The sequence below is a fragment of the Capsicum annuum genome, chromosome 2 (assembly GCF_002878395.1).
Source record: "Capsicum annuum cultivar UCD-10X-F1 chromosome 2, UCD10Xv1.1, whole genome shotgun sequence".
NCBI lineage: Eukaryota > Viridiplantae > Streptophyta > Magnoliopsida > Solanales > Solanaceae > Capsicum > Capsicum annuum.
In genome coordinates this window covers 110,429,731-110,450,883 of record NC_061112.1, presented here as the reverse complement: position 1 = coordinate 110,450,883, position 21,153 = coordinate 110,429,731, and the positions used below count along the sequence as shown (strand labels likewise).

Here is a 21,153-nt window from a genome sequence, read left to right as displayed (position 1 = left end):
AAATTTTCACAACAAATTACCTTACAATTTCTAATGAAGGAAGAACTTGAAGAAGAAAAATGGATTCGATGGAGATGAAAATGGGTTACAGGTGAAGAAGAATGGATTTTAAAGAAAGGATTTAGTATTCAATTTTGAAATGTCACATGGCTAATTTTTGTTGCTTATAAAGACAAAATCACAGTCCTTCACGTGCCTAGAGTGTTTAACTTCACGTAAGGTGCTACATCAACACAAAAGGGTGACAAAAATACAATAAAATTTAGTTCAGGAAGTAATAAAATTTCCATAAAGTTCGAGTATGTTGTAGCAAATTTGATTATAGTTCAAGGGAACTAGATCCTTTTCTCAAAAAGAAATGTTGTAATTACCATTCATGGGTTTATTTAGTTTTGAACTCCTGAGATGATCTGACCGATCGAGAAACAAAGTTAAAGAATATACTTTTAAGTTGTCAAAAATTGAATGCATTAAACTATAAACCGTCCTTTATTTTTTAGTAAAATACTAAAGATTGATCACCAAACTGCTAAAGATGGAATAACATACCCACAACAATTATATTCTCACTTGTTTAGTTCATATCTTCCACTTTTAGACCTAGTTTTCATTGCCTTTTTAAAATCAACTGTCACTTTGATCCTAGCTGGATAGGAAATAGGGGAGTGAATTATAAGTGGAGAATCTAACTCTTTCGCCAATTGGTAAAACTTTAATTAGTTAATCAACTGACTATTATAATTGTCCTAATTGACTTTTCTTAATCTTAATTAAAATGCTTCTTTTTCAATTTAAGAACTTGATATATGGTGATAAAGAGGCAGATAATCAGCTTATGCCTAAGCCCACAGAAAGTATACTAAGTGAAGGCGAGTTCGGGGTCAAAAGGGACACTTTTTTAAGCTTAGGAGCGAAAACAGTTGGTGTTTTTTTTATGTATCAAAACGGACAGTTTGTTCAAAAATGGACAAATTACAACTAACACAGTTTGTGAACGTTTGGAGAGGAAAAAATATGTTAATATGGTTTGTCCAAAAATGGGCAAACTACATTTTCATAAATCTTTTTTTAATAGTTTGCCCATTTGTTGGCAAACTACTATGATTCTTTCACTGAGAGATTCGACTGATAACTGATTAAACATCACACTGTTAATATTGTTGAACGTATTGTCACTTCTATTTTTGAAAAATGATACAACTTTTTGACTTTTAAAATATGTGTTGTTGTTCACTCTATTTTATCTCATTCATCACAAGCAACATTCATTATTCACGGAATACTTTTTTTTCACAAATAATTGTTCATTTAAATCTCTTTAAGGAAAAAAAATAATGAGTGACACCCTCATTAGCTAGCTCATAGTTGTTCATAAATTCTGTGAATTGAGTCGATGTAGAATTATTTGGGAAGACGTTACACCTAAAAAATAATAAAATTATAATTTTTATAATTCAAACATGTTATAACGATCCTTAAATAGTAGAAAAAATATATAATGTCTTTACATATCTACTGATTCAATTGGAGTGTGACAGTATAAATTAGTCAGTTCTTGATTACTCGGTTCTCCAAACTCACAATTTTTGAGAACTTCAATGTACATTGTGTTGATTTAGTGAAGGCAAACCGTCATTTTGGCTATCAAATTCTGCTACTGTTTGTTGTTGAAGAGAATTGCTTGGCCAACCAACACTGAAACTAGTAAAACATGTACTATTTCGAATATCAAATTCATTATCAGGTGATTCTTCATCTTGAATAGCGCTTTGAGTTTTGACATACATATCAAGTGTTGCTAAATGCATTTAGTTGCGGAAAATCTCAGGACTACAAGGAAAGGTTGATAAAGAGTCATCATTCCAAATTCAAGCTAAGTCTCCTAAAAAATTATATGATTGTTACCCATAATTGATATGGAATATTGACCAGTGATAATTAAGAAAAGAAAGTTCAGAATCATGTACCTTTATTTTACTCCAAAAAAGACATACAAGACGATCATATTTGAGTGTCATTAGAAACACTTGAACCGTTTTCGCAGAAAGACTATATCTATCCGAACCATCTTCGTACAAAGCTTCTCCAGCTCAAAATAAATAAATCCTAACAGTGTCATTCATTATTTTTTTTCTTATAAGAAATTTAAACAAACAACTATTTGTGAAAAAAGAAAGTGTTTTGTAAATAATGAATGTTGATCGTGATGAATGAGATAAAATGGAGTGAACAATAACACATATTTTATATTGAAAAAGTTATACTATTTCTCAAAAATTGAAGTGACAAAATGTTTAGAAATATTAATAGCGTGATATTTAATCAGTTATTTGTCGAATCTCTTACTGGAAGAATCATGGTTGCCCAAATAAAAGTGGTTTTTCCAACAAAAGGGCAAACTATTAAAAAACGATTTATGAAAATGTAGGTTGTTCATTTTTGGGCAAACCCTATAAATATTTTTTTGCCTCCCCAAATGTTTACAGACGATGTTAATTAGTTGTAGTTTGTCCATTTTTAGATAAACTGTCCGTTTTGATACATAAAAAAAAAAATTATTTATTTTGATTTTTAGATTTTAAAAAACGTCTCTTTTAGCTCCGGATTCAAGAGAACAAGAGAAGGCCCTAAAGTTGGACCAAAGAGTCAAAATTCCTCTTATTAAATTAATTGAATTCAAGGTATAATGATTTTAATAACGAAAAAGTGAAAAGTGGATTTCCTTTAATATTTGCTTGTCATAAAATTAAGCAAGTGTACGCGTGATTGTTCAATGAATATAAGAACAGTAAAGTAGTGGTTAAAAGATGATGGCTCGACTAATATATTTTACTTTTTTTTTCTCCATCCTTATTACGTTAAAGCTTATTTTTCTTTCTACAATATATTTCTATCGTATTTATTTAAATCATCTTTTTTAGGTAAATTAGAAAAAGTAATTTTCAAATGCAAAGTTTAAATGCGTAGACACATTTCTACTGCGCTGTATTTTGAGAATTTCTCATTCAAGTTTGAGTTCTTATTTGAAGTAAAGTATAGTGTTTTAAGAATCTCTGAGTTGGTTTATTATGAAATAAAATTACGATAGAAAAGAATTTTTTTATTTACTGTATCTATGGATAAGATAAGATATTGCTAAGATTTTATGGGATTATAACAATTTTGGAACCATATATATAATATATTTATTATGTAAATCATGATTAGGAATTTATTTTGAAATAGTTAAATCTAAGCCATTAAATTTAATTATGTCAAGTGTCATCAACCAAAGTAGGAGCTTCGAAAAAATGGAGAAGGTGGAAATGGAGAGGAGCCGAATCCACAATGATACCATTTAATACTTTCTTCGTTTCAATTTATTTATCATATTTTTTTTAATTTATTTCAAAAAAAGATATTTCTTTCTTAATTTGGTAATACGAATTTAATTTTAACTTCTTATCTAACATATTTAAGATCATAAGATTAAAATATTTTTTGATATATAATACACATCTTTAATTTAAAATTTTAAAATTAAAAAAAATTATTTATTTTCTTACACTCTGATTCATACCAAGTCAAAATCAGATAAAGGAAATTGAAAACCAAGAAAATACTATTTAAAGAAGGAAAATTTATTGAAAGCTCAGCTATCCATAAAGTTTGATGCTATGCTATTTTTTATTTATATGTTAAACTCAAAATCTTAGCTTGAAACATCTGATTTTCTTCTTCTTTAACAAATTCACCATGTGAACAAGTTATTTTTCTACAAAAGAATTACTTCCTTAAGTGGTTGATGAAATTGCTTTGTAAAGTCACTTATTTTTTTTTCTTTGTATTATTGTCATGATCTAATTTCTGGGATCATGATGGTATCTACTTTAATCTTTTAGTAGATATAATTAATCACATAATCCGAAACGTGAAGTAATGAATTAATTGATAGAAAGTATAAGAACTATCACAAATAAGCATTCAACAGAATTGTAAGCAGTAGAAATATAGGTACAACAATACAAATATCAACGAGAGAAAGAGAGAACAAAAGAATATCTCACGATCTAGTAATGTTAGGTACAAGAGTCACTAACTTCAAAAATAGAAGTACTGAATAGTATAAAATATACAAGTAGTTTTGAAAGTAAAGATTATCCAAAATAGTAGAAGGAGAAAGAATCAGCCTCGCCTTTGAAAGTTCATCCTATCTTCGAATCCCAAAAGCACACTAGGTAGAGTGTCAGTGGCAGTGACTCGTGCTCGAACCCACATTAAAAAAAGATACAGAAGTGTAGCATGAGTATCAAAACAATGGGTACTCAGTCAGTGCCGGGGCCAGAATTTCTATTAAAAGAGTTCAAAAATAAAGTAACCACATTAACAGTACCTCCAAAATAAGAAGGCTGAATTAGATATAAGCGGGTCGGATTAAATTTGAGCGAGTTAGATCAAATTCAACTCCACTTCACATTAACAACAAAATGGGAGAAATTAAACTTCTTTATGTGTATCGTGTGTTAAGACATACAATCTTTAAAAAAAATTAAAATTAATTTACCTATTTAGAAATTACATAAAAAGTACAATAACTTACCAGTATTGTACTTTACGTTTAAGTTGTTTATACATTAATATAATAAAAGTAACACTAATTTTTACTAAATTTTAAGGAGAAAAAATGTAAAATATTTTAAATCAGTCAAAATAGATAAACAACCAACAAAAGTATATACTATAATTTTGAAAAAAAAAAAGTCAGCTCTCAAATTAGTAACCATGAAAATAAAAGAGAAGAGAAAACAAACGAGGGATAAACCATAAGAGAGAGCAAAAAAATAATTAGAAATTTTCAAATCATCTCTTTTTACTAACCACGTTCTGTTATTTATGAAAATTAAAAATCAAAAGTCTGACTAAAGCTAATAAAAGATTGAAAAACTTAGTGTTATCCAAGCTCAAATTCGCGTGGATTGAGAAACTTTGCACCCCTTCACCATTGAACTAAGCTTTAGCCTTGTATCAAGAGGGTTCAGTACTTAACATATATGCGGTAAAATAAAAAATTGATCCTATGTACACAGTGTAATTTTTCGACGAAGAAGGTTCGGATGAACTCCCTGTGCTCCATGTAGATCCGCTCCTGTACTCAATAAGCATCATCGTCCAACTGAGCTAAATCATAATAAAAGTATAATAAAATGTGAGAAAGTAATGTAAAGTCATGGATAATGAAGAAGATATTTAGATTACTACTTCAAATTTGAGTATGAGCGATAATTATACATAATGAACAAATCAAACTAAATACAGTCTAACTATAACCTAACTAGATCCCCATAAGGTCAGAAGGCACAAACAACGAGAAAAAAAACCTAGTCCAGCCCTCATAAGTCTGGTGGATGCAAACAAAAAAAAGTACCAAAAATCATGACTTCAAGTGAACAATAGTGAGGCCATACCTGAGATTCCCTTCAAACCGTAATGTCGGACTTAAACCCAAATTGAAGAGTGATATCATTACAATAATGTCATAAATAGATCATACATACCGAACTTAAAACAAAACTAGAATATCATACCATCATATCCAAATATCACATATGAATCACAATTACTGGACTCGAGCTGAAACTAGTAAGTACATATGTACAAGGTCACAAGTTTAGTCAAAGATCGAAAAGGGTGTCTAGATCATTCTAAGGGTCAAAAATTGTAACGACCCGAGACTACCCCCTAGTCGTACCACAGTGCTTAGGACCACAAGTGATTCCAAGCTAAACCTTGTACTGGCATAACTCATGAGTAATTAAAATAAACACATAAGTTTGAAAGAATAATGCGGAAGATGAATCTTTTCTGAATATGATCAATACAAACTATACAAAAATAATTAGAACTCTGATTATACAAAACAAACTGGAATCAAATACATCAACTTCTATTGTCTGTCTATGAAGACTCTATTAGTATTGATTATAGGTAGCCAGGATATGACCCCCAGCTAACCCGAATCAATATGACTGAACGAAGAAAATAAAATACTACACAAACTCTAACTGACCCGAACCCTTGAATCAAAAGGGCTCATCACCTGCTGACTGAAAGTTGCAACTGTATGATTATAATGGGTGTGCTACAACTTGTACCTACATTATTAAATAATGTAGCACATAGATGTATATATGGATCTGTACTTTTGGAATGTATTGAGCATATGGGGGTAAATGCATAAGTAAAACAATATCTCAATGTTTATATAAACTTGTAAAAGTATGCATGCTAAGTGTAAGTGACTCACATTGGTTTGAATAACTGAAAGCTGAAAATCATAAATCATGAATAATAAAGCATACTGTATAAATCTTGTGAGCCATAACACTTAGTTCTAAAAGTTGTACTTGTAGTCTGTTTTTCAAATCATGCAAGCTAAGTGTAGAAAGGACTCATCTTTATCATACGAAAATTAAAAGTTGAAATTCTGTAACTGAGGTCTTAAGTAAGACAATTTCTGAGTAAATCTGTGAGCCTTTACACTTAGATTCTAAAAGTTATTCCGTTGTTCTATTCTGTTAGGGAATTCTTTTAAAACTTGTTCTGCAGGGCTTTAGGTTATAGGAAGGTTCTTCTAACCGACATAAACCATGTAAGCTATCATGGCGTCCAACGTCTAACTCTCCTAAGGGAAAAACCTCACATTAGGGAGAGGTGTCATACTCTTGCCAGGGAGTATAACCTGAGCTGAGTGATCACAATCTGTATCTGTCATTCGTATAGAAATAAGAATAATCTAAATTTGTACCTACGTTGGCTCGTAGTTCTAGGAAAGTAGGATATGCTAAATCCACACTTCCCGCTCAATGTTAAATACTACTCCCTTTGATTTGTATGATCATTCTGTAGGAAATCCACTTTAAAACCAGCATGAGGGTTTGTAATAAAAACCAATTATGCATTTATCTGTTTTGAGTTGTAATCAAACTAACCTGTAATCAAATCTATATTCAAAACTGTAAAGTGGATTTCATATCTTAGCTGAGGATCAAAAGATCAAATCTTAATTCAAAAGTTGATTACAAACCAATCTTAGGAGGCTTAAAAGCATAATCTCATTGAAATATCAATATTCAAACTAGGGGCTTAAAACCCATGCTTTAACTCATTTAAATTCATCACAAGGTTCATGCTTGATAATCGAAATCTTGAAATTTCTTTAATGATTATAGTCAAGACAATGAAATTTAATTCTCAATACATGTAAAACAAGCCAAACGCATGGACATGTAAAAATATAGATGCAATTCATCATTCAAGTCACTTGTAATATCAAAATCTTCAAATAAAAATCATCGGGTATGAACCCTAAATTGAAATTCATATGAATTCAGGTAAATCCATGTAATTCGTAATTAAAAACTAGTTTGAGCACATGGATGAAAGAATTATCTTTGTCCAAAACCCCACATACCTTAAATGATGAAATTGATGAACGCACTTGACTTTGGATCCATATTTGTGCTCTTGAAGATTGTTTCTTGAAGATCTTGAATTAGGAACCTTGAATTTTGAATTATCTTGGAAAAGGAATGGTGGAATTTGGGTTTTCTTGAAATTTGAAATTGGAGCTCTAGGATTTTCTTGGAGAGCAAATTGATGAATAATGAGTATATGTTGCTCCAAATACACTAAATCTTCTGTTTTCCACGATTTGGGACTTAGTAAAAAGACTAAATTGCCCTTAGAATTTTAAGTTCGAAACTGGAGTGCTGATAAAGACTTCACCGCGACGCGCTAAATAGGCCATCGTGATACCCACCGCGATGGCTCACTGGAAATTAACCACTTCTGATATGGCCTTCACTGCGATGCAGTGTCATTCTCATCGCGATACTCACCACGATACAGTGAAATCGCGGTGAGTTACTAAACTGGGACCATTGACGACTTGGGCGTCACCGCGCTGCGATGAGTGGGTCATCGCGATACCCACTGTGATGAGGTACAATCGCAGTGATCCTCTGAAATTTGATAATTGTCATTTTACACTCCACCGTGATGCGGTGGAACTCCTAACGACATACTCATCATGACGCGATGGAATAGCGGTGAGCTGCTATTTTGCCAATTCAAACACCATCGGAACCTTATCCAAAAAATCTTAAACTTATCCGAGACATGTTATTTACACCCTTGAATATAATTTAACTCAAAAGTCATAGTCTCAGGGCTCGGAAGGTCAACTAAAATAAATCTTCAAAGTCAGAAGGTCTTAAAAATGGCTAAGTCCTCAACACAGCTAAATTTTCAGGCTTTTAGCCTCTTATACAAGCACTAGGAGTTGAACTGAACTAAGAAAAGTACGGGGTATTACAGGAATCATTTTAGGGTAATGAAAAAAATCTCCCATGTTTACAAGGTTTATTTTAGATTTTGACCTAAAAGAGGATTGACGGGCCTGCTACTAATTTCGAAGATTCACATTACAACAGGTTTCTAGCCAAAACTGATCTAAGTCTTCAAAGTTCCACTACTAAGGATTAAATTAGTCAAAACTAGACTTGAGATAACAACCTAATACTAATGAGGAAGAATAAGCCCAAAATCTACCTAAAACGGCAAAAGGGACTAAACAATCCAAAAGTCACTAAACATACAACAAAGTCATAAAAACCTACCCATCGCTAACATAACACCATACCAATATCACAATAAATATCAATCTGAGAGAAAATTAAGCCTATCCTACCTAAACGTCGTCAAAAGTTTGATAAAGTCCACTAAAGGAGAGTTTTTTCCTTTCGAAAAGCCTCTATATGATGCCACGCTATCAAAATAATAATCTATATGTTAACATGAGAATAATAATCCATATTGCATATAAATGATTCAAATCAAATCGAGCTAAGAATCTCATATGGAGTCCGCTTGTGCAAGCACAACTTTGAAACAACCAAACGTCCCTCTAGTCTCAAGAATTATTTATCCTAAACAATGGATGAAATTCGAGTACAAACGAACCTTAAATCACCTCACTACCTTGAACCATTACATTTGATCTTACACCAGGGACTACCGTCATTATAAAGAAATAATGCATCAAAGATTGTTACCTGAGTCAAGACCTTAAACAAGTCAACCAAGCATTTAGAGAAATGATTCATCAGATTCATTAACCTGAACTTAATCGATAATTTAGTGGTAAGTCCTCATATTCCGAGGAATGATTATATTTATTTCAGTGTTTCAGCTTAGTAGTTAGACGGAGTTAGTTGGGGACTTGTCCCATCAACTCACAGTCAGTCAGACAGAGTCTTTCAGACACTTCCAGACAGTTAGTCAGTTATCAATTGTTATTGACAGTATTTACAGTATTATTTTCAGACATTTGTTTTCTTCGGGCATATTAATTCAAAAATATTTTTAAATGTTTAAACCTTATGGCGTATCCAACTTTGTTTTTTGCACATGTGTATCCTTTATTATCAGTTTGTTCAGTGCTCATAGCAGGTATCAGCTCATGGGTTAGCTTGTGGTCACTTGTAACTATAAGCACCGTGTGGCATCTAGGGTGTACTCCCGTGGCGTTACAGTTAAATTGATGAAAAATTAGCAATTCTAAGATAAAAATACTATTCAAGTGAAAAGGAGTGAAATTGGGATTAAGAATCAAGCCCTAATATTTTTGGGGCTTTGAAAAATTTATTAAGAAATTACTAAGAAAAGAGTGATTTCTAACCTTAAATCCGTAATAGAATCAAGAAATATATGTTAATCTAGTTTCCCAAGCTCCCACAAGCTTCACTTTTAAGCTCTCACACTATTTTAGGGTCTAACTATCAAGAAGAAGGTGAAAAAAAGAGCAGAAATCGAATAAAAGGGGTTATTTATACTGTACCCGAATTACCAGACATTTAACACATAAATCGTAATTCTCAATCCCGATTTACCCTTTATGTATCTGGCTGCACTAGATATTTCAAGTCAAAGAAGACTTTGATAGGGTGCCCGAAATTCGATCGGAGTTCGATATACGCAAACGAACTATATAACCACACTAAATTCGATGTTCTAAATGGCAATATTAGAATTTCAAAAAAACATCATTTTTACAAAGTCGACCCACAAAATCCAAAATTGTAATTTTTCAAACTAAGGATCGAAATGAAATGTAAAAGCTGTAAAATCACACCAAATATGTTACCAGCCTAAAAGATGTCCTGGATCTGCTGGCAAAGTCAAATTTTCTATCCGAGGTTATTTCAACCAATTGTGGGTCCCATACCCATATTTCTAATTTTTCAACTTTCCGACCAATAAGTTGAAACGAGCTCGGATGCACCGGGACCCGAACCAAAGGTCTACCTAGCCAAAAATCAATATTCCAAAGTTGTTGGGGCAGTCCGTTCAGCCATCCATCGTACAGATCAAAAGATATCTCCATAGGTTTAAAATAAGGCTCTCAAAGCCATTAAAAATCACAATATCGCATAAATGGTACCAAAATGCATCGAAAACCATGTTAATCACTCCCACACCCTAGAAATACCATAATGGAAATATAGGGATGGGTAAAATAGTTAAATCACACAAAATCACAAATTTTACATATTTTATCAAAGTTTTAGGTCGTTAAATCATCCATCACTAAAAATCTAGTTCGTCCTCGAACTATGACAAAGCAATACCTGAATAAATGAGATGAGGATAAGAACTATGCATATCAGACTCAACCTCCCATGTAGCCTCATCTACAGGTCGATGTCGCCACTGAATATTACCCATAGGGATAACTCTAGAGCGCAATCGCCTAACATCCCAAGCCAAAATGGAGATCGGCTCCTCAACAAAGGACAACCGTTCATCTAACTGAACCGAATCCCAACAAATGACATGAGAATCATCAGGAATATACGAAGCATAGAAAAATGAAAAATTGAAATCAAAACCGATAGATTAGAAGGCAAAGCCAACTCATAAGCCACATCACTCATAGTTAGAAGAATCTCAAATGAACCAATATACATGGGTCTAAGTTTGCCCCTCCTCCCAAACCTCATTACACCCTTCATGGGTGAGACTCGAAGGAAAACACGATCTCCAACGTCAAATCTCAAGGCACAAAGTCTACAATCAGCATAGCACTTCTGCCTACTCTAAGCTGCTCTAATTCTATCCTGAATACCCCGAACTCTATCTAAAGACTCACGAAGCAAGTTCGTACCTCGAGGTCTCACCTCTGAAATATCAAACCAACCTATTGGGGAACGACAACGCCTACCATTTAATGCCTCAAAAAAAGCCATATCAATACTAAAATAGTAGCTATTATTATATGCAAACTCTGCAAAAGTCAAATCTTACTCCCATTGGCCACCAAAATCCATCACAGATGCGCGAAGAATATCCTCCAAAATCTGGATAATTCGCTCTGACTGACCATTAGTTTGGGGATGAAACATTGTGCTAAGATCAACCCGAGTACCCAACTCATCCTGAAAAGTCTTCCAGAAGTGAGATGTGAACACAGTACCTCGATCTAAAATAATGGATACCTGCACACCATGAAGACTCATAATCTCACGAATATAGATACGAGCCAGCCTTTCAGCACTAAACTAGACCTGAACCAAAATAAAATAAGTTGACGTGGTAAATCGATCCACGATGTCCCAGATACTATCAGAACCATGAGATGTATGAGGTAAACCAATCACAAAGTCCATGGTGATCTGTTCCTACTTCCACTCGAGAATGGGCAACCTCTAAAGCAATTCACCAAATCTCATATGCTTGGCCTTCACTTGCTGACAACATAGGCAATGAGCCACAAAATCCGCTATATCTCACCTCATACCACCCCACCAGTAGTGTTGTCTCAAATCACAATACATCTTAGTCACACCTGGATGGATGGAATATCTGGAACAATGGGCCTCCTCCAAGATCAACCTAATCCAGTCACCCACTCCCGACACACAAACTTGGCCTCCAATACACAAAACTCCATCTAAATCAAGTGAGGCTCCCTTAGACTCCCAACTCAACACCTTATATCGAATCAACCTCAATCCAACATCATCAAACTGATGAACTAGAATCTGCTCCATCAAAGAAGATCTAACCTTCATAAATACCAAAACATGCCCATGTGTTGAAATATCAAGTCTAACCATCTGGTTAGCTAAAGAATGAACCTCTAAGGCCAAAGGCCTCTCCTAGGTCAAAAGATACGCCAAGCTACCCATGCTAGTCGACTGCCGGCTCAAAGCATCCGCAACCACATTAGCCTTGCCCAAATGATAGAGAATAGTCAAGTCATGATTCTTAAGCAACTCAAGCCAACGGCACTGCCTTATATTAAGATCTTGTTAGGTGAAGATGTACTAAAGGCTCGATGATCTGAGAAGATCTCACAACAGACTCCATACAAGTAGTGCCCCCACAACTTCAAGGAAAACACAACTACGCACAACTCTAAATCAAGCGTAGGATAATTCCTTTCATGGGGATTTAACTGACGAGACGTATAAGCAATCACCTTACCTTCCTGCATCAACACAGCATCAAACCCAATACCTGAAGCATCACAAAAGATGGTAAAACCCATGCGCTCCTTGGATAAAGTCAAGATAAGAGCTGCAGTCAACAAATCCTTAGGCTTTTGAAAGATCGCCTTACAAGCATTGGACCACTGAAAAAAAACTTCTTCTAGGTCAACTTGGTCAATGGAGCAGCAATGGATGAAAACCCTCAATAAAATGCCAATAACCTGCCAAGCCAACAAAACTTCAAATCTCAGTGGGAGAAGTAGGTCTAGCCCAATCACAAACCACTATAACCTTGGCCGGATCAACCATAATACCTTCCTTAGTCACCACATGACCCGAAAAAAAACTCCAATCAAAACTCACACTCAGAGAACTTGGCATACAACTTCTCATCTCTAAGCACAATCCGCAAATGCTCCTCATGCTCAACCTCACTCTTAGAATAAACTAAGATATCATCTATAAATACAATAACAAAGGAGTTGAGATACAGTCAAAACACACGATTCATCAACTCCATGAATACGGAAGGAGCATTGGTCAACCCAAAGGACATGACCAAGAACTCATAATGATCATATCAGGTTCGAAAAGCTATCTTCGGAATATCCGAAGCTCTAATCCTCATCTGGTGACAACCGGACCTTAAATCAATCATCAAAGACACTGCAGAACCCTGAAGATGATCAAATAAATCATTAATGCGTGGAAGAGAATACTTATTCTTAACTGTCACCTTATTCAACTGTCGATAATCAATACACATCCGAATAGATCCATCATTTTTCTTCACAAACAAGACAGACACACCCTAAGGTGAAACACTAGGTTAGATAAATCCCTTATCTGACAACTCATGTAACTGATCCTTCAGTTTTTTCAAATCTATTGAGGCCATCTTTTAAGAAGGAATGGAAATGGGCTTGGTGCCCAGCTCAACATCTGTATCAAAATTAATATCTCGATCTGGAGGCATACCAGGTAAGTTTGTAAGGAACACGTCCATAAACTCACGGATAATATGGACAAAATCCAAAGAATGAGGTGAAACAACACTGGTGTCATAAATATGAGCAAAGTAAGATAAACATCTTCTCTCAACCAATTTATGAACCTGGACATAAAATATAATCCTCTTAGGACTCGAATGAAGTGCACCCTATCAAAACTATCTTTGGCACACCCGGCGAAGCTAAAGTCACATTCTTAGCAAAATAATCTAAGACAACATGATAAAGATCCAACCAATCCATACCCAAAATAACATCAAAATTGATCATATCTAATACAAATAAATCTACTAAAATCTCACGTCTGGCAAAAGTCATAACACAAGATCGGCACGCTTGATCCACCACTAAAGAATCACTTACCGGGGTAGATACACGAATAGGCATAGACAGAGGCTCACTAACAGAATCAAAACCCGAAGCAAAATATACAGACACATAGGAGAAAGTCCATCCGAGATCAAATAATACAGATGCAGGTCTGAAATAAACGGGGATGATACATGTAATCACAGCATTAGAAGCCTCTGCCTCAGGTCTAGCTGGTATAGTATAACACTGAACACGACCACCAACTATCTGGGTAGACCCACGACCACTAAATGCTTGAGTGGCCCTATGACCACCCCCTCGAGCTCCACTACCTCTTCCCCTTGCACCTCTAGTAGCACCCCTACCCCTCACAGCTAGAATAGGAGTAGCTCAAACCACCCGATGGGGAAAGTCCTTGGCCACATGACCAATCTCATCACTTACATAGAAACCTCTACAACCAGCCTCAACAAAAGAAGGTGCAACTGAACCCGAACGGCCACCCTGAACTGCTGAACTAGAAGATCCACCACCTGAACTCTGTAAAGCTGCCTGCACTAGCCTACCATGGTATCTATGAGAACCTCTAAAATCTCTACCTCGAGAGGTTTGACTCCTGAACTCACCAAAATATGGCACCTCATTGAGATACACTAATAATATCCTCTGTCATCTTAGTGTGATCCACAATACTCTAAAAAGGAGCCCCAAGCACAACCATCTGAGACGTAGCCAACTGAAGAGAGACATCCAAACCCTTCACAAACTTCTGAATCTTCTCAGACTTGGTGGAAATGTTATTGTAGAAATATCTGGACAAGGTATGAAAGTGTTTCTTATACCCAGCAACTGTCATAAAGCCCTGCTCCAAATGATCAAACTCCTCCCACCTATGATCTCTCAAACTGAAAGGCACAAATCTCTTCAGAAAGGCATCAATAAAATGATCCCATGACAACTCAGGAGCATCAACGGGACTACAATCGATAAATGATATCCACTAATCTCTCACAGCATATCTCAATTGATATATAGTATAAGCCACACCATGCATGTAGAAAGAGTGAAACACAACTCACAACACAAGGTATGAAATAATTTTACACGATAAGGAATAAAATGGGGGACGTTTCCTAAAGACATCATATACCCTCTCAAAGATAGATACAAACATCTACGTATCGATCTGCGAGACTTAATTAGATATCTCGTTCTTACACTGTTGAGACCAATAAAACCCGGCTGCTGTGATACCAATTTGCCACGACCTAAAAATGAGGATCATGATGGCACTTGTCACGGCATAACTTGACAAGTAAGCCTATCACCCAAACTGATACAAGAAGGGAAAAGAAAAGGATAGAAATGCTCAAGGTAAGGCTTATAGAACGAATTCGAACCATACAAGTAATCATAACAATGTGGAAAGAACTTATCCAAAATACCAATCATGCCCAAAACTAGGTGTCAATAGTGTAAGAACTGCTAATACAATCCAAAAGTCAAATACATTAGAAAAATAACCACAAAGGAATAATATTTGTCTTAGAATACTAATAAAGACATAACTACTATAAAAAGATAGAGGTGAACTTCAGATGCATAAATGTTCAACTGCTACTTTGAAAGCTGCAACAATCACCTGAGTCAAGCAAGCCGAGGCGCACTCAAGCAAGGACTTGCACCGAAGGGGCGCAGTAGGCATGAGTATGGTCCACTTGTACTTAGTATGTATCATAGGCTGACCAATAAAGGTAGTAAATAAAGCATACAAAATATACACTAAGAGTTTGACTCTTGGATGGTAGCCCACATTGCTTGCACTAACAGTTTTAATATATCACATATATTGCAACATCACAACCAGATAGAACACAAGTATGAATTATATCATATATAAGTAGAACAAGGGGGGACATGCATATACAAGATCATCAAATACAAGTAAAATAAGATAAGAGAATTACATAAAGGGCAAGTTAATATGGCAATAGAACACAATATAAACACAGTAAAGTAAGTGCAATGAATATAATGATGATGACGATGATGCACAAGGTCATTGCACAACCTCCGAGATCATCGCATAATCCCCATGTACACCTACGGAGACAATCCTCCCAACTCAGGACCCAGAGGGTTTGTCAACCCGTATACAATCCACATATTTCATATATCCTTTCCGGCACATCCCTCAGAAAGAGTTTTATAAGGTGTTACAATATCTCCTTCTCGGTACATCCCTCGGGGAGGATTTTAAAAAAGCGATGCTAGTGTTTCTCAGATGTTGCCACGGTGGTATCAATGTTTTATGAATGAGTATGATATGAGAATGTAATGCTCACAACCAATCACAATAAGTATTTTCACAACCAACCAAATGATATATTTTGACAACCAACCATATGATATATTTTCACAATCAATCATAATGATATATTTCCACAACCATGTGAGCCAAAATCCACTCATTATTTCAGTTTCATCCACGAATTTCCACATGTCTCATATGCCAATAAAGTATGAATATAATCACAATACACCAATGGTACCATATTAAGAATCTTAACAACACAATACAATTATTCACATGTATTCAAGGTTATTAATATCACATAGGACCCCACACGGTTACATATATCACATAATAACTCAATTTTGACAATTACATCACATATAGGCCCCCATACAGGCACAACACATAAATATTCATTTTTCATGATTAGTTCACACCCTTAACATGCATTTTGTATCATCATTTACTACTCAACCCAGTCTGAAAGAGTTATGTCATAACCTAGCTCAAAAGCCGAAACCGGTACGCTACACTTCGAACTCATGACCTTACTTTCCACAAATGATCCCAAACTCCTCTAAAAATATCAAATATGAAATCTACGCATCAAACAAACCAACGACACTTATATTGACTACTTTTGATTCGGGGTCAAAACGGATCTCCGGAATGAGTTTTAAAAAAAATGACAAAATTAGAACTTTAATTCAAAAACATGTTTCCGATATTTTTAGGAACCTATAGCTGAAAACCCAAGTAAAATCGAGTAAAAAATGAGGTTCAATCAAAGAAAAAATATTTTTGAGCTTTACCGGGTAAAATCTTTGAAATTTGAGTTAAAATCAAGAATCGAAGTTGTTTTGAAGGTTAAATTGATGAAAAATTAATAATTATGAGATAAAAATATTATTCAAGTGAAAAGGAGTGAAATTGGGGTAAAGAATCAAGCCTTAAGTTTTTTGGATTTTTGAGAAATTAATTAAGAAATTCCTAAGAAAATAGTGATTTTTTACCGAAAATCCGTAATAAAATCAAGAAATATATGTTAATATAACTTCCCAAGCTCCCACAAGCTTCACTTTTAAGTTCTCACACTATTTTAGGGTTTAACTCTCAAGAGGAAGGTGAAAGAATGAGCAAAAACCGGATAAAGAGGGTTATTTAAACTATACCCAGATTACCAGACATTTAACACATAAATGGTAATCCTCAATCCCGATTTACCCTTTATGTATTTGATTGCACCAGCAACCTGTGCACCAGATATTTTCAAGTCGATGCAGACTTCGACGGGGTGCCCGAAATTCAATCGAAGTTCGATATATGCACACGAACTATGTAACAACACTAAATATGACTCTCCGAATTCAATGGCGATATCAGAATTTCGATAAAACATTGTTTTCAGAAAGTGAACCCCTAAAATTCAAAATTGTAATATTTCAAACTAAAGATCGAAATGAGTTTTAAAAGCCGTAAAATCACACCAAATATGTTACCACCCTAAAATCGACATTCTAAATCTGTTGGCGAAGTCAATTTTTCCATCAGAGGTCATTTTGACCAAATGTGGGTTCCACACTCATATTTTCAATTTTTCAACTTTCCGATCAATAGGTCGAAATGAGCTCGAATGCACCGGGACCTGAACCAAAGGTCTACCTACCTGAAATCGATATTCTGGAGGAGTTGTTGGCGCAGTCTATTCAGTCATCCATCGCACGGATCAAAAGATATTACCATAGATCTAAAATAAAGCTCTCGAAACCATCAAAAATCACAATATCGCATAAATGGTACCAAAATGCATCGAAAATCATGCCTCACTCCCACACCCCAGAAATACCATAATGCAACTACAAGGAGGGTAAAATAGTCAAATCACACAAAATAAAAAATTTCACATATTTTATCAAATTTTTAGTTCGTTACACTTGTACTTTGTACATACATATTATGAGTATTATAAACACCCTTTAGTCATGACCTGCAGGGGACAAATTTTGTCCAAGTACCAAAATCTCAAACACAAGTGCCTAGCAGCCTTATTCCACCAATAGACCAAGAGAATGTTCAAATAGTGAGATATTCCTCATTTAACTATAAGATAGGTCAAAATCACACAAGAAGTTAAATTCATTGAATTGACCTCACCAAACAACATATACTAATAAGCATACTAGGAACTAATTAACACGCATATATTGCACAAATTGAATTAAACTATAATATCATCACCTACCCTGTCATTTAGAGCCCGAACATGTCACTTAACTAATAATTCCCTCTTTTCTAAAACTACCAATCGAGACACAACCTAAATGTTTGAAAATTATCAACACCCCACGCAGTATCATAGCTTTCTTCAGGATTTTAATGCTGGAGATGAAAGGAATGATAACATAAAATTAAAATATACTCCGCACTATCAAAAATTATGCATGAGGTCAAATTGATAAAGCTTGAATAATATACCCACTACAACATTGGCCTTGTACTATATATATTTTCACATTTTTAGTATATTACAATACTACCTATCGTTTTCCATTGCTTTTAGACCTTTTCTTCATTGAACTTTTTTATCAACCATCACTCACTTGATTCCAGTCTGCCAAATTACCTCGAGAGAAGTTAACACTTTCTACTAGTTGTAGTCTAATTTGACTTTTCAACTTAATCTTATAATAATGGGTTTTTAATTTCACTTTTTCTGCTTTAATTAAGTTTACTTCTATTGATTCTGCTTCTCTTTTTCATTATAAAAATAATAACATAAGTACATGATATTTAGTGATAAGGAGACAAATAATCAATTTAATTATTCCTAAACCGGCAGAAAGCATAATTGGTGAATGGCCGAAGTTGGACCAACATGGGTCAAAATTCTTCTTATCAAACTAGTTGCATTAAAGTAGTAATGTTTTAAATAACGAAAAAAGTAAATGATTTCCTTTAATATTTGCTTTCCATATAGTTGTTCCAAAGCAAGTGTGATTGTTCAATGAATATACAAGATAAGCACAGAAAATTCTAGCTTTTTCTCAATTTCATTATATGTGAAATGGTATTGAAAAGTCTTAAATATTTGAACTTTAAAATTGCAAGAACTCATAAATTGATCTAAATAACCATATTTCTGTAGAATATAACGGTCAAATCATATTTCAGTTGAATTATGCTAGAGTGGTGAAAAGCTTGATGTATATATATAATGAGTTGTACACTACCTAATATAGCTTTGTGCGATAACTAAACTAAGTTGATATCAAAGTAATCCTAACTAAACTTATTGAATTAGAATGAAACGAATTTTAGGATATTTGAATTATACCCAAGATTATTCTTTTACACAACAATAAGTATTTCGCAGTTATTAAGGATTATAGTGATGCGGATTATATCACCAAGTCAACTAAAACAAAATTCGAAAATGGATATATTTTTACCATTGATGGAAGTGAAATATGGTGGAAGTGTTCAAACAAAAATGCATCACCCGCTCTACAATGAAATCTAAACTCACAGCTTAGATAAATCCGAGTCAAGAAATTGGATGACGCTGAAATTTCAAACATTTCATTTGGCCCAAACTATTGGCCACTGTATACTTTAAATTATCATTGAGTTCAATATAAGCTACTAGTGTAAAAGGATCATATTATTGGAAATCATATTTTCACTCATGATTCAAGCAATACAAATACAAATGCAAATCTATGTTAATTAGAAAACACACTCTAAAATACATGAAAAAGACTAAGACTCTTTATAACTTGATCTTCCCCTCTTCTAAATCTTGATTTCCAAAATGACAACAATCGATTTATTTTTTTCTCACAACTTTCTTGTAGCTATTATTGTTCTTTCACTCAGATAAAATAACTTCTAAATCTCTGTCAAGTTTACAGAATGAATTTTGAGACCACCTTTCCATTTTTTGTTCCAAACTTCATACAATCCAAAGTAAATCTTATCAACATTGTCTCCCTTCCCTTTTGTTATCGTAATATTTTTTGGTATCAACTTTTTGCCATTAATCTCACTTGTCAAATTAACCTTCCTCCATTGAGTATTATCTCCCCATTTAGCCATAAGATAAACTGGCGAATCGTTCCAACCGAAAGCATCATTCATCAATGACATTGTAAATCCAATGTCGTATGCCGTTTTCTTCGCTATATTAATATTGTCAATACAACCAGTCACCTCCAGCCAATTTACTTGTATAAGTTCAGCACCATCATTTCTGTAATTCAAAAAAATATATAATAACAATGTCAGCCAATTTACATGCAAGGTAGAACATAGTAACACATTCAATTTCTATAATTAACTTGAATAGATTATTTGGTAACTGGTAAGCTCATTCTTACTCGTATATTGGTAACTTCCAAAAGCGCTTATCATTTCCCCAAACAATGTTAAGAGCTTTCGGATAAACTGTATAACCCTACAAACCACAAAAATAACACTATTAAACAAATAAAGATTTGATCGAGCATATAAAGTATATAATGAGAGAAATTAAACAAGAATTGCAATATATATTGGAAGAAATGAATGCATGAAATTTGATGCACCTTTTCTGTTCCACGGAATGCATGATTGCCTTGATAGTGAGCTTTTGAAGCCATTTGCATGCTATACAAGTCGAATTACTAACAAAATACAAAGAATTGATGTGGAGATTTAATTTGAATGCTTTAATTATACTAATTTGAACTACAATAATGATATATATAGAGAGAGATAGAGGGGATCTCCATGCACCTTCCACTTTTCGCCGAAAGGAGGAAAGGGAATCAAGTCATACGTAAAAGGCATTTAGCTAAGAATACCACCAACGAAAGGAAATACCTCATCACTATGATATTCTAATATGTCAACCAGTGGAGTAGCAACATGCAGTGAAGGTGATCAATTGAATATCTTTCGTTGAAAAATTATATTATGTATGTAAACACCTAATTTTTGACCAAACTGAATGTTTTACGTTATTTAG

General features: G+C 34.2%; 1 protein-coding gene across 1 annotated transcript; it reads right to left on the bottom strand.

Annotated features, from left to right (window-relative positions):
- Window positions 1–19,786: 19,786 nt before the first annotated feature.
- On the bottom strand, window positions 19,787–20,882 carry LOC107861077 (protein PHLOEM PROTEIN 2-LIKE A9). Its single transcript, XM_016706465.2, has 3 exons — window positions 20,732–20,882; window positions 20,525–20,601; window positions 19,787–20,397 (listed from the first exon to the last, which is right to left on the bottom strand). Exons 1-3 carry the CDS (start codon window positions 20,789–20,791, stop codon window positions 20,037–20,039), a joined length of 498 nt encoding a protein of 165 aa, XP_016561951.1. The 5' UTR covers window positions 20,792–20,882; the 3' UTR covers window positions 19,787–20,036.
- Between the last annotated feature and the right edge of the window lie 271 nt (window positions 20,883–21,153).